Genomic DNA, 19,581 nt, shown 5'->3' with positions numbered 1-19,581 from the left:
CACTCAGTAAGTCAAAGAGGTATACAGAAGGGTGTTTCTTAAAGACTCCTAGCCCCAAAAGACAGATGGTAATAAGAATGGAATAAATTCAAGGAACTGAGCTGAGAGAATGTTTGTCCTGTTTACCATTGTAAACAAGAGTACACCAGCATTTCAGGGAGTATTAACTAGGACTTTTCACTTAGAGCAGTTCTCCTCAAAATTTAAAGTGTTTACAAATCACCCAGGATTTGGTTAAAACAGAGATCTGTGTATGGTAGACCTGAGGCACAGAATGCAATGCTACATATCTAACAACCTCCAAGATTAACACTTTTGCTCCTGGTCCATGGACCACACATTGAGGAACAAGGGCCTAGACTAATAAGTGCAGCTCATTTCTTCCCAGACATGAGCTTTTTAGCTGAGACACTTGTGTCATATCCAGAAAGAACACCAACACTCGTCATGAAAATGCAAAGATATTTGAGCCAAATATTTACAGTTATGGTTTATTGGAAATTGGAGGCATTGCCATCCTAGTGACCATATTTCATCTGAGCACATTCTTCAAGGCCTGCTTTACATCTTTTTTCCGCAGACTGTAGGTGAATGGATTAAGCACTGGGCTTAGAAAAGTATAGAAGACAGCTATTATTTTTGATTCTTCAATAGTCTTATCTGTTGGTGGTCTTACATACATGCAGAAGAGAGTTCCATAAGATAGAGTAACAGCCATCACTTGGGAACAACAGGTGGAGAATGCCTTGTGCCTTCCCTCTGCTGATTTGATCAGGAGGATGGCAGCAATAATGAAGGCATGGGACACCAGGATGATGGTGAGAGAGATGGAGAGGTTGAAGCCAGCTGGTATGAGCATGGCTGATCTTTGACATAAGTATCAGAGCAAGAAAGCTTCACGAGTGGCGAATCAGCACAGTAGATGTGGTTGATGATACTAGATCTACAGAAGGTCAAGTGGAAGGTCAGGATGGCCTGGAATAGCCCATCTGAGAAGCCACAGACGTAAGGAAATGTGGCTAAGCAGATGGAGACACGCCTGGACATTTTCGCACTGTAGCGCAGAGGGTTGCATACGGCCAAGTAGCGGTCATAGGTCATTGCTGCCAGCATGTAAATCTCAGTCAGGAGAAGTGCAATGAATATGTAACACTGTGTAAAGCAGCCAGCGAAGGTGACGGTCTTCTCTTCTGGTAAGAAATTAGTCAACATCTGCGGGGTTGCGTTCCAGGTATAGCACCAATCTACAAAGGCTAAATTAGTGAAGAAGAAGTACACGGGCACGTGAAGGCGAAAGTCGAGTCTGATTAACACCACCACGCCCAGGTTTCCTAAGAGGGTGACAAAGTCCACAACCAGAAACAGCACAAAGAGGAGAGGCTGGAGTTCGGGGCCATCTGTGAGCCCCAGGAGAATGAATTCTGTTATTGCACTCTCATTTGTGATGGACATTTTCTGAGAGTCTGCGCCTGCATTTGAAACAAATGAAAATAAAGCAGCATGAAGGTACAAATCACATTACTGACTGCTGAAATAGCTTTTCTCTAAACCTTCGTATGTCGTTAAATGAATACTATCATAACCCAACTTTGTACTTCTACTAAGCCATGATTTCAGTTGCCACTGTAAGTATTCTATTTCTATCTGTATACCTACAGTTATACCTATAGGAATACCTATAGATAACTATACTTATACCTTTTCCTATTTCCATATACAGCTGTGGTACGTATTCCCTATATCCCTGCACTATTTTTTGCCTCTCGAACTCTACACATCCTATAAAGCCTAGTTCAAAGCCCAGTCCTTTGTGAAGCATGCCTCACTCCACTCACAGCGTGCGTGAGCTGGAATTAATCCCTTTAGGCTTTCTGCTTCCAGCGCACTCTATACACTGCTAATTTGTTCACTGGGACATTACATCATCATAGTGAATCTACTTTCTACCCATATTTTAGTTCTTCAGGGTGAGGGACAAAGTCCAGTTCATTATTGTACTGTGACTTCTCAGCATATGTTGATACACTGATTTTACAAAGAAAAGAAAAAAACAGTGTAAGCATGAAAGATGAATTACTTGCAATGTTTTACTCATGTCTGTGTCTCCACGGAGCTTTTCATGATGTAACATGCTTAGGACAATTAGTACTTTTGAACTTTAGTGTGCAAAGCAGTTGCTCTGGAAGCTCGTTATTCAATAAAAGTCACAGAACGTTCATTTCATAAAGTCTTATGTGGGATACTGGGATCATCATATTCAACAATTATCTAGAAAATTCTAATGCAGATGGTCCCAGAATCACACTTTAAAAAAGCACTGTCACAGTGGTCCCATAAACATACGCCAATGATTGAACAAATAATCATCAAATCGAATTAAATCTTACTTAGCATTTTGAGGACCATCTACAGCAATGATGTAATGTATTGATAAAGAAAAGGAATAAGTTTTGCATAGTTCGTATTTAAGATATGAATCACAGCTTGTGTCTATTAGAGGTGTTCCAGTCCCTATGGACTCCTTTTTATCTCCTTCTTGTCACAACTAGAGCTGAATCCCCTCTTCCTTTCTCTTGAGATGCTTTTATTTTTTGCCCTTTCTCTCATACTTTGTTTCTTTTAAAAACCTTCCCAATTCTTGTTTCTTTTCAATAATGAGTCACTACAACTTACTATAGTATTAGTTTTAGAAAGATAGTGACAAATTATTTTTGTGTGTGTGTGAGGAAGATCAGCCCTGAGCTAACATCTATGACAATCCTCCTCTTTTTGCTGAGGAAGACTCGCCCTGGGCTAACATCCATGCCCATCTTCCTCTACTTTATATGGGACGCCGCCACAGCATGCCCTGACAAGCGGTGCATCAGTGCATCATTGCGCGCCCGGGATCTAAACACAGGCCGCCAGCAGCAGAGTATGCGCACTTAACTGCTACGCCACAAGGCCAGCTCGATAGTGACAAATTCTTTTGGTGCCTATATCTCCATTACCCAGAATTGTAAATACTTAATAAACAATTGTTTAATACACTAATAATTGTTATAGATGAAATATAATGACCCTTAACCATGAGTTACCACTTTTCCCCATTTGTAAGTGGGATTAACAGTATCAGTTCTGTCGCCCTCTCAAGTCATGGTGGACACCAAGCTAGATATTCATGAACAAGTGTTTATTGATGCTCAACATGTCATGTGATTAGGCACCGCAGATGCAGAAATGAACAAAACCTTCAAACCCCCTGCCCTTCTGGCATTCACATTCTAGTGGACAGAGATAGACAGTATTGTGTGTAAGTAAACGGTGTTTCAAAAGGCACTGTTATAGAAAAAAATAAAGAAAATGGGGTTTAGAGGAAAGGGTGTTCAAATTTTAAATAGTAACACCAACAAAGAACCCATGAAAAGTGACTTTTTTAGAAACAAACTGAAGGGAGAAGAGAACAAGCAACAAGGCTGTTGTAAGAAGGATGTTCTAAGAAGGATAAAGATCAGATGCAAAGACACCGTGTGTGGTCTTTCTGTGAAATTGCTAGTGATGTGTGTGTACAGAGTTCATGCAGAGGAGTGCAGAAAATCCAGCTGAGATGTTCCTTAAAATGCAAAGGTTTCACTTCATTGAAAGTCTGGTTCATCTCTACCTCAGACTTTCCTTCCAAGAATGTCAATGGCCTTCCCTGGAGAAGAGGAGTCAGGGGTTAGTTGCAGTCCTTTCAAGAAATGTCTAGAAGGAAACACTCTGTAACCAGAATATTTATTTGTATGACAGCAGTGAGGTGACTTAGGAGATGTCTTCATGTTCTTCTATACCCAAAAAACCTCAGAGAGAGAACAAATGGTGGTTACCAGAACAGAGAAAAATGGAAGGAAAAAGAACAGAATTTGGCAATTTCAGATGTATAAAGACACGGAAGGAAATTGGACATGAAGGTTTCATTTGCAGAAGGACTCATTTGTTGCATGTCACTAATGACGGCCTGTGGGATCTGAAGTGGTCTTGACTCACAAGCTCATTGACCTGTGTGAGATCCAGAAATATCCAGTTGAATAGATACCAGTACCAGTACCAGTAACTTATCAGGTACTGATAAGTGAAGAGGCAAAAAGGACTGAATATTGTGTGTTTACAGAGAAAGAAAATCACAGCCAATCTGACTGCCTGAGTCAGGCCAGAGCAAAAGGTGAACATCTTCTGAACAAGGCGCTAGTGTGTTTACTGGTTCACAACCAGGCAGAGCCTCTACCTGGTGGAGAAAGAACCCAGAGGAGTAGCTCAAGGATAGTAGAAAATTACAAATTGTGAAACCTGCAACCAGGACTAGCTACATAATATACAGTGTCCAGGAGAAAATAAAATGTAAGGGATCCTTGTTCAAAAAGTATTAAGAATTTCAAGACTGAGACAGCAGAGTATTAAACCAAACTTGAGGGACTTCTGAACACAGGGTCCTGTCAACGGCATAAGTTGCATGTCCATGAAGCCAGCATTTCCTGGAACACATGGGCTATCAGAGCTGACAGTGGGGATGTGGAAGAAAAGGAGAGCATCCTCACCCCTGCTAAAATAAAGACTAGAAGAAGGAGCAGAAGGAAGAGGAGGGGGAGCATGACGTGGGTCGAGGGGAAGAAGAAGAAGGGTGAGGAGGAGGAGGAGGAGGAGGAGGAGAAGAAGAAGAGGAAGGGGAGGGGGAGAAAGAAGAAAAGGATGAGGAAGAAGGAGAAGAGAAAGAAGCCCCTAAGCAAGGAGTTAGCCCTGGAGAGATCCTCTAGATGGTCACCCAGCTCAATAGGCTAGCTTTTTCTGTTGGCCATTCAATTACAGGTGAATGAGAAAAGACTTTGTTTAAGAAAAAAAAGCAAGCAGAGCTATGGAAAAAACTTTTAGCTGCAACACACTGTAAGAATTGTCCTTAATTTGTGTATTTTACATATTATGTGAATCTCTTGAAAAATCTAATGAAACTGTGGATCCTCAACTAAGATAAAAACATACACTCAAAATTTTACCCCTTCCCTCAAAGATATAAGGGTCTCATAGATCACCTGGCTCTAACTATAGGAATTTCTGTTTTGGGGTGAGCTCCATCCCACGCCTGAAAATGTCCTTACATTCGTTGTGGTGAGCAGAATGTTTTTCTTCTTTGGTTCTTTTGCACCATTGACAGGTCTACAAAATGTTTTCCAGGAAGATCAAGTGAAATTTAAATAAGGCTGTTGTCACGAAAGTTAGTTAAGGTTCAAACTGCTACTGAAAACCGAAGGGATTGCCTCAAAGCATTTTGAGGTAACAGGATGCACCAATGTTGAAATTGTCCTAGAGGTCTGCAGGGAAAAATATGGTTTTGTCCATTTATGCGTGTAAAGGTGGAGATAAGGAATATGTTTGAAATGAACACTAGAAACATGATAACCAGTCATTTTTTAAGAAACAACCTTCCAGGTGACTTAAAATCTTGGTAAATAGAACTGCCTCATTTACTGGAAATGCGGAGAAGTAGGGAAAAACACTGAGTGAAGGAGATTTTCATGTTGTCCTCAGGGGCATAAAGAGCCCTATGCCATTGGGAACTACAGATAAAGAAAAGCTGACTACTCTACTCTGTTTTCAGAATGACTTTCTGTTTGTAGTAAGGAGAGTAAATGGGGCTACCTCCATCTCCTTCTCATTGATCTCTCCTCCTGCTCCCTACAATGGTAACATAGGAATGTTCCACCAGATAATTAAGGAGAAGAAAGTCTTGAAATTCAAGTTGTAAGGTGCTTAGAGGCAAGTAGTCAGAAAATAATATCAATTCATGAAAGCATCTACAAGGAAAGAAAGTGTCCACAAATACAGTTCCAGAGTGAGAGGTGTGCCTAAAGGCCACCAGAATGTCTTATGTGAACTTAACACTTGCAGCTGAAGCAGATCAACCCTCATTACAGGTGTACACTAATGCCTGACTCATCAGCAGGACAGTCCTTATGATCAGACGCACATGAGGAGGGGAGCACTATGCTGCTCACTGAGCATTTTCTCTGTTTTTAGAGCAAAATTCCATCAAGTGAAAAAAAGATGTGGGTAGGTCTGGAACTATAACCAGCTCTGTCACCACCTTACTCTCTGAGTGAAATTGGGTAACATTTAGCTCAGTTGCAACTTTTTCAAAATAAATGAATCAAATTAGATGATGTGGGGCCTGCCCTACCATACTGAATATCAAGGAGGCAATACCTTAGCATTTAGAAAGTCAGAACTTCATGAATCTAACTCCAGTTAGTGATTCTGATTCTGGATCCATTGTTTATGAATTCCATGATAGTGGCAAGTTATTTAACCTGTCCTACCTTAAATCCCAGCTATAAAATGAGAAATGCAATTGTCATGAGGAATAAGATAGTTGATTCAAAGCTTAGAAAAGTGTTTCACATACAGTAGGGATGTGATGGGTGCTGCAAGAAATAGAATTAAGATTTTTTTCAGAGCTGATCTCTCCTCTCTACTTCTTAGTCCACAGCCACTGAGGGCAGGGCATGCCCTCTTTCAGAGCTAAAACTCTAGATTCCTGAGCCCCATTGATTTGTAAAGCCATAGAAAATCTGATTTTTAAGGATGGAAAATCCTTGTACTTTGTAGACCTGACTTTGAGACTTGAATAAAATCTCTCTTAACTAAAAATAAAGAAAGTAAAAACACAGAGACTTACTTCTGGTTCTGTAAGCACCTATTTTCCTAACTTCTGATTAAGGAAGTTTCTTGGTGTCTCTCTAAGCAGTAAACGTAGGAGAGGAGACAGTTTTAGTATAAAAGAAAAAGCAAACATAAAAATCAGACCATCTTAAAAGTAGGATTAGAGGGGGCAGCCCCATGGTGTAGTGCTTGAGATCAGCAAGCTCTGCTTCAGTGGCCTGGGTTGGCGGGTTTGGATCCCAGGTGCAGACCTACACTACCCGTCAGCCATGCTGTGGCAGTGACCCACATACAAAATAGAGGAAGACTGGCACAGATGTTAGCTTAGGGCTAATCTCCCTCAAGTCAAAAAAAAGAGGAAGATTGGCAACAGATATTAGCTCAGGGCAAATCCTCCTCATCAAAAAAAGAATGATAGGATTAGAGTCTGTTTTGCAACATTTACTATACCAGGAAAAATAAAGACTTACATGCAAAAGCAAAACTTTAAAACATTGAGGAAAAAGATAGGACAATATCTTTATAATAGGAAAAAATTATTTTAGACAAGACCTACAAAGCACAACGATAAAGAGATTGACAGCTTTGAACTATGTTAAAATGAAAAACTTCTGCAGCACCAAATATATCGTGCACAAAGATGAAATACAAGCTACAAACTTGTTGAAGATGTTTGCATTTGATATATGATTAAAAGATTAGTATCTGACTCAGAATACATAAAGAGCTATTACAAATGCAGGAAATAACCAGCTGAAAGGTAAACAAAGAATGCAACTGAATAAAAGAGAAATCTTCAATTAGCATCAAAGCATTTAAAAATACTTCACTTCACTTAGAATGACAATTCAAAAAGTTAAAGAAGAAACGAGAATCTGTTTTGCGCCCATTAGATTTGAAAACATTTTAAAGGTCTGACAGTACATCGTGTTGACAAGAATGTGGAGTAAAGGACACTCTTACACCATTTTGGCAGGAGTGTAAATTGGTGGAACAATTTGGCGATATCTACTCAATATAAAGATGTTCACATCTCATGACTCAGAATTTACGATCCTGGGTATCTACGTGAGAGGAACTCTTGAACTGCTACACATTCAGAATTCCACAAGAAAATGTATTGCTGGATTTTCATATTTTCAGAAACTAGAAAACTGTAAGTGTCCATCAATAGAAGAATGAATAAATATATTGTGGCATATTTATATATTGCCATAAAATTATCAGTGATAAATTCTGCTAAATGAATCAGCATGGAAAATCTAACAATGTTTAGTGTAAAATAAAATAAATTGCAGAAGGCAACATGGAGTGATTTCATTTATATCAGGATTTAAATCAAGCAAATCAAGTAATATCATTCTGTGGATACATAAACACCCAGAAAATGCTAAAACTCTACATAGAGATAATAAATATTAAATTCATAATTAGAGTTTAATTCAGGAAGTGAGGAGAGAAACAGAATGAGGCAAGGAACAGTCAATTTGAGAATATCTGAGTTTCTGAAATATCTGAAACAGAAGTGGCATCATAAACTTAATAATGATTAGTTATGCTTACATAGGTGGTCTTTATATTATAATTTTCTATTTTGGTCTGTGTGTTGCAAATATTCCATAATAAAAAATTAGCAAGTGAAACCACAAAACCAGTTTTATAATGAGGATGCATATTAGCAAAAAAAAAAAAAAAAAAAAAATCCTTCTAGAGGAAATTTCACATTTATAACTTAAAGTAATAATCAGAGATGCCCAAAGATCTTCATTGCTATATAATATATATGAAGGGAAAATAAATAAAAACTCACTTATTATAGTGATGATGTGGATGAGTTTCTGGAAAATAGTTTAGAATTTACTAGGAAACTATAAAAATCCAACAAATTATCATTTGTCATAGCATCATTTGGTAATTCAGTCTTTCATAACTTTAACCAGTATGAGTACTACAGGTAGAGTCATTTATTCTTTACTGATTTTATAGAGCAATAACAATGCCTTGTGGTCTTGACTTTGAATTTCTCTGTGGTATTATTTTTAATTCACTGAGACAACACTGTAAACACTAGCAAATAATTTGACACATTCTTGCAAGTCCCACATGTGAATTACAAAAGACAAAAATATACTCAATGACAAAACATGATTGGTTAATTTAAAATGCTCATTAATTGGTCAGATAAAACAGGCTTATTACATCCCTGTGACCAAAATCTCTATTTTATTTAGCAAACAGTTTCTTTTGTATCACTTTCCTGATTGCTGTTTGAACATCTTTGTTCCGCAAGCTGTAGATAAAAGGGTTTAGCATAGGACTCACAAAGATATAAAAAACAGCTACAATTTTCCCCTGTTCCACAGAGGCCTCAGAAGGCGGCCTCACATACATGCAGAACAGTGTCCCATAAAAGATGGTGACAGCTGTCAGATGGGACCCACAGGTGGAGAAGGCCTTGCGTCTCCCCTCAGCAGAGCGCATACGCAGAATGGCTGTGAAAATGAACATGTAGGAGATGAGGATGATGGTGAGAGAGCAGGTGAGGTTGGAACCAGCCACCACAAACATGGCAGTTTCTTTGACGTGAGTATCTGAACAGGCAAGGACTAGGAGAGGAGGGTCTGCACAGTAAAAGTGGTTGATTTCATTGGGTCCACAGAAGGAGAGACGAAGCATCAGGATAGTCTGTGCCAGACCGTTTGCAAAGCCATAAATGTAAGGAGTAGCAACAAGAGAGAGGCAGACACATCTGGACATTTTGCTACCATGTAGCAAGGGTTTGCAGATGGCCACGTAGCGATCATAAGCCATCACTGTGAGCATATAATAATCTGTGATCACCAAGGCAATAAAAAAGTGGAACTGAATAAAGCAACCAATGAAGGAAATAGTTTTTCTCTTGGATAAGAAGTTAACCAGCATCTGAGGAGTGACGTTGGTGACATAACAGAGATCTACGAAGGAGAGGTGACTGAGGAAGAAGTACATTGGAGTGTGAAGTTTCGGGTCACTTCTGACTAACAAAATCATGCTCACATTGCCGATCACTGTGATGAGGTAGATGACTAGGAAAACCACAAAAAGGACAGGCTGCAACTCGGCTCGATCTGTCAGTCCCAGGAGAATAAACTCAGTCACCGCTGTGTAGTTTTTCTTTAACATTGTGTTTGCTTGGCTTCAAATGAGGTCTAAAGTAAAGGAAATAAAAATACATGTGTCTTTTGTCATTTCTCCATCACCCTCATCATGGGGGAGCTTCTTCACCTTCTCTCAAACTTGTAAATACATGTGGCAGAAGTAAGCATGTGACTGATGTTTTACATGTCTAAATTAATATAGAGCTCCTTTGTATAAAGGTAGTCCTATTTTTAAGTGCTTTTCTGCAAATCTTTTCGTATTTGAAAAGCCTTTATTTTTTCTGCAAGTCTTTATCATATTTGATCAATTATAATTTCCTTAAACAATTTCCTTAAACATTGCTGTTTTTGAATTTGGAATCCTTTGTTTTTCAATACACCTTTTGATGTGGTATCTCAAGCATCTGTCATTGACACTCATCTGTTTTTCAGAGCTGAATGGACTTTGGGAAATGGAACTGATGTATGGCAAATGTTTGTAAAACTAGGATCTGTCTACCTGTCTCTCTAAACTCAAGATTATTTTCAATCTTTACCTCTCCTTGCAACATCTGTCCATTTTCCCCACTCCAGTCTATTTCAGGTGGCCCTGATATCACCAACTTTTACTTAAATTTTAAGACTCATCTCAAAGGATCTTCTTTGCTTTCTGTATTATTGCCAATTATTTAAGGAGGCAAAAATTGGTTCATGGGTCTCAAAAATAAATCAATGTGTTTGCATAAAAACAGATATAGATAACATACATAAATAATATGTGTGTGTGTGTCTACATATACATATACACATATATTGGTGGTATTAAATATTCACAGGGGAGTGATAAAATAATGTATTAAAAGATTCCCAGGTGGAGGGACGATAATCATGAAAAAAACATTGACAAACATATCCCGAGACCATAACAATTTTGTTATAACTCTACCTCATTTTAACTCTTGCAAAAAATGAGAAAAACCCTATAACATGAATCAATTTAAGTTCTTTAAAACATGTAAATGGTCATACTGAAATAATAACAATACTACCTACACATTGAGACAGTACATAAAATATCATGGAGTGTGTCTCCCAACATTTTTGCAGGATGAAAGTGGCCATGAAAACCACAGGGGAAAAATCTACATTCTCTTTCAATAAAACATCCCCAGGTATGTAAATATTATACTGACTCTTGTTGATAGCTACAGTGCCAAGGAGGGACACAGGTCACTTTGTAAGGTACTTTATAAATGTACCACTCCAACATTCTTTCCCATTGCATTATCCTATTCTGCAATTTGGACGTATTGACTAGGGTAATAAAATGCAAGACAAATCTCCTAAATCAATAGAATCAAAATCATTTTTTATTTTTCTTTTTTAAGTTCATAAGATCACAGTAATTACCACAATAGGCAAATATTCCTTGGTGCTATGATGGTATATTTAATAAGTCTCTATTTTTAAACATTAATTAAGAGCCAAAATAATCAATACCTAGATTCATTTTTGAATGCTTGCAATGCAAGCAATGAAAATTCCAGATAATTGAACTGAGTACTTTATGGTAATAAAGTACTTTATGGTAATAACCTTCATTTAAAGAAACAGAACACAATGTCCTACAGGATTTGAGCAAGAAAACTGCAGAGAGAAGTATTTGCACGTGGACAGATGTGGCTCTGGGGACACCCAAGGCTTTACACTCATGACATTCACCCTCACCCTGAGGCTGTCTCATGTAGGTGTTTGCTGCCGCTATCTAGTCACCCAAAGAGTCTAGAAGGTTGGTCTTTAGCTTTAACAAGGGTGATGTCTCCTTGGCATGTGGTTGTGGTTCAATTTGAAGTGGAAAAAGAAATTTAGAGAAGGCATCTACATGAAATGCATTCTGGATTAACTTTAAATAATTGATATAGATTATAACCTAAATGTGGCCAATTCTCCATGAAGGGGGTGCAGACCTTTACATGATATGATGCTTACAATTATAAAGAGTAGCATTGTTAACTCAGAAGGAACCAAAACGTTTATTTAATACCACTTTGTTTTTCTTCATGAAATGAGAGAGCAAGCATGGTTAGTTCCTGAGAGTCAGCAGAGTGTAACAGTTGCCGGGGTCTGCAGCCAGACTTCCCGGCTGGAAATCACACATCCTCTACCCTAGCTGAGGGGCTTGGGCAAGCTATTCGTCTCCACTGTAAACACATAAAGACTCATACTCTGAGAGAGTAGTAGAATTTCATTCAGGGTATTTAGCGATTCATCAGAATATATTTCAGCACATAATTTTATTTTTATTGATTAAAATATTTATTTCAGTTTCTAAAATATGTTTTCACAATACCTCATCCTACCTGTGAAAGAAGAGTATGTTCCCGACGAGAGCATGGATACGAAGAACTGAAGAGTTTATAATGGAATTGTTATAAAGGGACCAAATCCCATGGTTTAATTATTTCCAGCAGAAAGTCATTCAGACCATGAACAACCACTATCTTTTTTATTCTTTTAAAAATCATAAACTTATTGAGAACATGATTTTTGCCCACTCCCCAATATCATCAGAGAATCAAATCTCCCGAGAATGATGAAGCAACGGGATTCATTATTTATTTTAATTTATGCCTGAATGTCCTAATATTTTTTGTCTCAGGGGAAATATTAAGTTCTCCTGTTTACAACAAGTAAGATAGAATAGTGCATGGTCTAGGGAGAAAGTTTCGGCATTTGGAAAACCATTGGAAGATGAATTAGCTTTTGTTGAACTTGGACTAGTTATTTATTTATTTATTTATTTATTTATTTTTTTTTTTTTTTTCATTTTTATTTTTTTATTTATTGCAGTAACATTGGTTTATAACATTGTAAAAATTTCAGGTGTACATCATTGTACTTCTATTTCTGCATGGACTACATCATGTTCACCACCAAAATACTAATTACAACCCATCACCACACACATGTACTGAATTGTCCCTTTCACCCTCCTCCCTCCCCCCTTCCCCTCTGGTAATCACCAATCCAATCTCTGTCCCTATGTGTTTGTTTATTTATTTACTAATCTGAGTCTTGCACTTTATTTTTCAGTAGGAATAATAATACATAGCTATGGGAACATTGTAGATGTTTGGATAATGTAGTTGTCTGATGATTCTCCCTCTGTCACCCTACCCCACCCGGACCTAGTACCTTTTCTTCTCTGCCTTGTTCTGTCCACCCGGAATTTCACCCTCAGGCGTCACGTCAATAGAGCTCCTTTGGTAACTAGTTTCCAGCTCAGTTTAGCCAATGGGAGAAACCAGCAGGATGTCAGAGGTAGGAGGAAGAGAAAAGTAGCTCAGTTTCTTTCTCATTCTCTCCCAGCTTCACAAGGAAGGTGCTAGAGTGGCTGAAACCTTCCGGGGAAAACTACCGTGGAGGTGTGTGTTGGGGAAGACGGTGGCCAGGGACTTTCTTCCTGGTTCTAGCTCTCACTGGGCCCCGGTGACATATGCCACTGCCCAGCTATTTCAGCATTAGGAGTGGAACTGTCACATAAATAGAGTCACATATATAAATAGTCATTTCTGAAGTGATAAATGATATAAGGAAAGATAGATCATGGTTCATGATTAAAGAGCTATTTGATATGGAATAAGTTAGACTAGTGGCCAGGCAATGCCTTTCAGAAGATGTGTTATTAGAAGAGAGATCTGAATGAAGTGATGGAATGAGTTACTCAAAGGTCTGAGGGAAGAACTTTTTAAGCAGAGGGAATAGTATGTGCAAAGGCCCTGAGGTGGGAATGTGCTCAGCATGTTGAAGAAACAGCTAGAAGTTCAATATAACAGAAGAAGAAATACCGAAGAGTAAGTGGTCAAAGAGTTTGGAGAAGTAGATAGGAAGGCATCACCTAAGTCCTTGTAGGCTCTGTGATGTTTCTTAAGATGTTTAGATTTTAGCCCAAGTGTGATGGAAAGTCTTGGACTATTTCACCAGGTCAGTTACATGCTGTGATTATACTTATGAAAGATCATTGGCTTGCTTTGAAACAGATGATTTCAAGTGTAGAAGGAGGATGATCATTATTGTAGCTTGGGCAAAAGATGATTTCATCTTAGACCAGACTGGTAGCAGAGGAAATGCTGACAAGCTGTGTTAAGATTCAATATATAATATTTAGAAATTAGAACAGACAAGATTTCCTCATAGTTAAATACAAAGTGTGATATTGAGTGCACGGGGTAAATTGAATAAACATGAAACATAAAATAAATTATGTTTTTCCAATATATTGTCCACTTTACTCAGCAACACCAATTTTCAAAAGAATAAAGTACTACTTTCTTTAAATATTTAGGCAGTTTTTATATTTTTCCCTCTTTAGAAAAATATTCATAAATACAAGTTAGTGCTTCTGATGAGTTACCATTTTAAGATAGATTTGTACAGTTTTATTCTTACATCTTTTTATATTTCATACATTTTGGATGTACTGATGTGTAAAGTCACCACCAGCAAATGGTACCCAAGTTTCTCTACATCCTCAAATGCATTGAAAGTGTTCATTCTATTGTGTATATGTGTGAATACAGTAGATATAAATCAATGCAGAAAACATTGATCCATCAGATACAATTTATTGAAACTCAACTTTAATTTGTTTCACTTCTTCTCAGTGTCATAGTATGATTGGTACCTGAAGGTCATGTTTAAGCTTGAAAAGAAGAAGAAGAGAAAAGCTTTTATTTGGAGGAATTGTCTCTTCTGAATGAAAGAAAAATTCTATTTTCCAGATTAAAACATTGTAGATAGAGATTGATGTTGACTTGTCCCCATAACCCACTCAACAAACATAAGCATAACTTTATTTACCACTGAAGAAACTCAAAATATTCAGAAGCACGATATTTTTAAGGGGAAAAGTAATAGATGCTTGGATTAGAAAAATCTAGATGACCATCCAGTTCAATACTATCATAGAACGGGTTTTGAACCACTCTGCCTTTCTGACCAAAAAAAAAAAAAAAAAAAACCTTAACTCACCTGTAACCTTTCTTCACCAAGTAGTCCTCTCTATGGCCTCCATGCCATACATCTCCCTGTCAGATCTGAGGACCAAACTATAACAATATTATTAATACTAAAATATTTTCCATATTTCTAAAATAATTTACAATGGATGTGTATTGTATGTATAGCCATAAACGATCTTTATTAATATGTGTGCATGTACTTTCCAGATTGAACATTCACGTGCATAATTTCTGAGTTAAAAATATTGGATAGCTTAGAAGCATCTGATTTGCATTCTCCTTAGATAAATTTGAAAGGAAAAAATAATGAACATGGAATTCCTCTACTAGAAATTAAAACACATTTTAAATCTACTTCAATTATAAGAATTTGATTTAAAATATTTGTATAGATTGGTCAAAGGAATAGAGGAAATAGGCCAGAAATGGATTCACTTAGTGTACAATAAAGGTAACATTGCAAATCAGTGGGGAAAAAAGGAGTTGCTTAATAAATAATGGGAGGAAATGGGTTAAAAACATGAAGGAAAAGTTATGTACAATATTACAAAATACAAGATTGTATCGGGAATAATTTGAGACATTCTTATAAAATATGATTACGAAAATTAATAACCTAATATAGATACTTGTTTATTTAAATTGCAGATTGAAAAAAGCTACAAAGCAAAAAAGTTGATAAAATTTTTCCAAATAAATATTAAAAAAAATTATCAGAAATACTATGAAAGGCAATCATCAAACCGATATATTTTCTTTATTTGTTAAATATACATTTCAAAATTTTTCTGTCAATAAAACCCAGAATTCTTTCCTAAGAATTTCAGTTGAGACATGAAAGAGGCAAATAACCTTAGATCGTATTTTATAACATTAATAATGGTATAGCAAAGCAGTTATTCTCAAATATTATTGTCATTAGTATAAATTGTTAGAAACTTTCTGGAAAAAAATTTACCCATGAAAAAATTAGCAAGAGCTTTAAAATTGTTCAAAATATTTAATTCAGCAATTATACTTTTAGAAATATATCCTAAAGGAATAATCAGAGAGACATGTACATAGAGATAAGACTCAGTCTTAAAAATAATAGGGTACATTGATATGACAGAATAATAGTTTGCAAAATAAACAAAGTGGAAAAAATACACCAAAATATTGAGAGCTACTTTCTTTAAGTAGGAGATTACAAATAAATTTTCTTTTACTCCTTATATCTTTCAGCAGGTTTTGGTTTGTTTTTCTACAATCGATATGTATTATTTTTGTAATTAAGTTCAAAATGAATTAATTGTTAAGCATTATACTACATTAAAAATGATGTTCACCAAAAATATTTAGTCCATATGAGATGCAAACATTATACCATCAAATGAGAATCAGTGTTGATACTTGTATATGGCAAATGATTCCAATTTTGTTTTATTAATTAATATATATATATGCATAAAAATTATTGAGAAGAAATATAAAAAACACAAACAGAAATTATCCATTGGTTTAGGACATATCATTGATAAACGTTGCTTCTTCATTTCTGTCTGTATTTTCTAGTTTTTAAAATGAACATGTGTGCTTTTATAATCTGGAAAATGTATCCATAAAATGCCCTCTAAATAGGTCTAGCATATATCAAAATTGCCAGCTTTACATGGAGCAGTAGGATAATTCTTATATTGTACACAAATTACCACATTACCTGAAATGTCAGAGGACATCCACGTTAGCTATCATCAGCTCTATCACTCTCATCACAATCACCATGATTTCATGTACAGCACTAACCTCGTTAGTTTATTATCCCCACATTCTATCTATCATTTGCAGTGCTGAGGAGTTTAACCACTGCAGTGCGAGTTGGAAAGAGGAGAGAATTTGGAATCAAGGGACTTGCCTTTGTGCTAATTAGTGGCTGAGTGACTTTGGGTAAGTCATTTAACCTCTCTGTGCCTAAGTCTCCAAACGTTATAAATGGAGACGATAATTTTCTCACTAGTTCATTTGCAAGGATTAAAATAAAAGGTGATATAAAAGTCATCAACAAATTATAATTGTGTCATTTATGACTATTTATTTATTTTTTTTTGGTGAGGAACATTGGCCGTAAGCTAACATCTATTGCCAGTCTTCCTCTTTTTGCTGAGGAAGAGAGGCTCTGAACTAATGTCTGTGCCCATTTTCCTCTATTTTTTTGTACATGGGATACTGCCACAGCATGGCTTGATGAGCAGTACATAGGTCCATGCCTGGGATTCAAGCCTGCAAACCTGTGAACTCCAGGCCACCAAAGTAGAGAACGTGAAATTAACCACTACGACATCAGGCTGGCTCTATTTATTATTATTTTTATGCTTGTCGATTTATGTTCTATTCTGTTTCTAAAAAAATTCTGAGGTGGCTTTCACCTCAAAACATACACAATGAAAAAATTAAATCACAAATACAAGTAAGTAAAAAGATTATTTAGAAAAAGACTACAAAGAGATCAACTATTTGGGTTAAGAGAGTTGCCAAAATTGAGTTGTAAGTTTGGTTCCTGAAAGCCACAGTAGCTCTCAGGACTAAAAAATAAAAGTAAGCATACAATTATTTAGACAAAATATAGAGTACTTTTACAATGATACTAAAATGCATTTTTCAAATAGGATTATAAATCTGGATATCAGCGTATTCTGGTTGCTAGGAATGGAAACACAACTCTGCTTAACAAAAAGAGAAGTTTGTTATGATTTAAGAGAATGTCCCACAGACAAAATGATGCTGATCCTCAAAAGGAAATTGGAACCAGAGACTCTATCACAGTTAGGACCCCTTTCTTACTCATTTTCAGGTACAAATCACTATCTTATCACAGACACTTCATCATTTCAAATGAACCGATCCTAAACTGCAATTTCATGAAGGAGATTTCCCTTAATCCTTTGCTGCATGGCATGGATCACATCCTTGTTCCTTAGACTGTAGATCATTGGGTTCAGCATTGGGCTCAAAGAAGCATATATGACTGCAATTATTCTGGACTCCTCTACAGACTTCTCAGTTGGAGTCCTTAAGTACATGCAGAAGAGGGTTCCATAAAATATGGCGACTGTTGTCAGGTGGGAACCACAAGTAGAAAAGGCTTTGTACCTGCCTTCAGCAGAACGGATCCTCAAGACGGCTGCAATAATGAAAAGGTAGGACAGGAGGGTGATGAAGAGGGAGCTTGAGAGAGTAAAACCAGCGACTACAAACATTGCCATCTTCTTGACATAGGTGTCAGAGCAGGCCAACATTATAAGAGGAGGATCAGCACAGTAGAAATGATGGATTTCAAGGGAGCCACAGAAGGACAAGTGAAAAGTCAGCAGTGCCTGAGAGAGTCCATTGAGGAAGCCAAAAGTATAAGGGACCATGACTAGAGAGATACAAATGTTCCTGGACATTCTGGTGCTGTAATGTAAAGGGCTGCAAATGGCAACGTAGCGATCCACTGCCATGGAAGCCAGGATATAAAATTCAGTGATCACCAGGGCAATGAAAAGAAGACATTGCGTGAAGCATCCAGCATAGGAGATGGTCTTCTGGTCTGAGAGGAAATTGTGCAGCATATTTGGAGTAATGTTGGAGGAATAACAAATGTCTACAAAGGAGAGGTTACTAAGGAAGAAATACATGGGCGTTTGGAGGTGGGAATTGGTCCCAATCAGCAGGATCATGCACAGATTCCCTGCCAGTGTGATCAGGTAGATCATCAGAAACACCCCAAACAGGATCTTTTCTAGCACTGGATCATCTGTGAGTCCCAAGAGAATGAATTCCGTCACCAGAGTGTGGTTTCGAGAAGACATTTTCTTATCTCTTGAGAACTGAAAGTGAAGAATTCTGCCTGATCCAGATTCTGCATTTGTTCCATTTATTCCAGCAAATGCATTCCATCATTTACTCTTTGATCTAGTCATCTATGGGGAGATTACTCTTTTTTCAACAAACATCGAATTTTTACATAAATATTTTCGCCCTTTGTCTCTGTGATACCTCTTTCTCTTTGTATCTCAAATTCTCTCGCTCTCACTTGTAGATATATATATAATCACACATTTATACCTATCATCTTGGAGAACTCCCAGTTTGGTATTTTTTTCAAATTTTGTGGAATAAAAAAGCACAGGATTTAAAATCAGACACAAAAGCAATAGGTCATTGACGTCATTCAAATGGAAAACTGAAGGAAGTTGGATTTTTAGTGTCCCTCCAGATCGGATATCCTATTTTTCAGATACAAAATAGAAAATGAATATTCAGTACAGCATTTTCACTTGGAACTCATAATTGTCTGGCTTAGTTTCACTCAGAAGACATTGAGTTAGTAAATTTATCTCTTGACATATGGCTTAGAAGGTACAAAATGAAGAATTGCTCTCTCTGCTATGTAAATTCAACCACTCGTTTATTTACATACACTACAAAGATTGATTTTTTTTCTCTTACAGTTTCTGGGGTTATAGCAGTGAGCAAATTCCCCATCCTCAGGGAGCATATGTTGTAGAAGTAGGTACAGATATTAGACACATAGATAAAGATGTATCATATGTCAGTTAGAAGCAAGTACTATGAAGAAAAATGAAGGAGGGATGTTTTTAGATGGCCATTTAGAGAAGGCCTTTCTGAGAAGATAGAATTTGAACAGTAAATAAAGTACAAGTATCTGGAGAAGAATGTGTAGTTTTTTAGTCTCCAATTTTTGTGCAGCTAACACACATATGAACATATTTGTTTAGAGAAAACACAGATCA

At 36.9% G+C, this 19,581-nt stretch overlaps 3 protein-coding genes across 3 annotated transcripts; all 3 read right to left on the bottom strand.

Annotated features, from left to right (window-relative positions):
• Positions 1 to 477: 477 nt before the first annotated feature.
• Positions 478 to 1,463, bottom strand: LOC147912601 (olfactory receptor 5M11-like). Its single transcript, XM_087423267.1, is given in 2 exon segments — positions 478 to 864; positions 867 to 1,463. Coding segments are annotated over 2 exon segments (918 nt in total). The 5' UTR covers positions 1,453 to 1,463; the 3' UTR covers positions 478 to 532.
• Positions 1,464 to 8,892: 7,429 nt separating this feature from the next.
• LOC101387876 (olfactory receptor 5M5-like) lies at positions 8,893 to 9,831 on the bottom strand. Its single transcript, XM_004443648.2, has one exon. It carries the CDS (start codon positions 9,829 to 9,831, stop codon positions 8,893 to 8,895), a length of 939 nt encoding a protein of 312 aa, XP_004443705.1.
• Positions 9,832 to 17,686: 7,855 nt separating this feature from the next.
• LOC101406871 (olfactory receptor 5M10) lies at positions 17,687 to 18,636 on the bottom strand. The gene has a single exon (XM_004443642.3). The coding sequence runs from the start codon at positions 18,634 to 18,636 to the stop codon at positions 17,689 to 17,691; it is 948 nt and encodes a 315-aa protein (XP_004443699.2). The 3' UTR covers positions 17,687 to 17,688.
• Between the last annotated feature and the right edge of the window lie 945 nt (positions 18,637 to 19,581).

Source organism: Ceratotherium simum, chromosome 34, assembly GCF_057802395.1.
Source record: "Ceratotherium simum simum isolate JZ-2026a chromosome 34, ASM5780239v1, whole genome shotgun sequence".
Taxonomy (NCBI): Eukaryota; Metazoa; Chordata; class Mammalia; order Perissodactyla; family Rhinocerotidae; genus Ceratotherium; species Ceratotherium simum.
The sequence above is the reverse complement of the archived record's forward strand: the minus strand, read 5'-3'. Positions and strand labels throughout refer to the sequence as shown.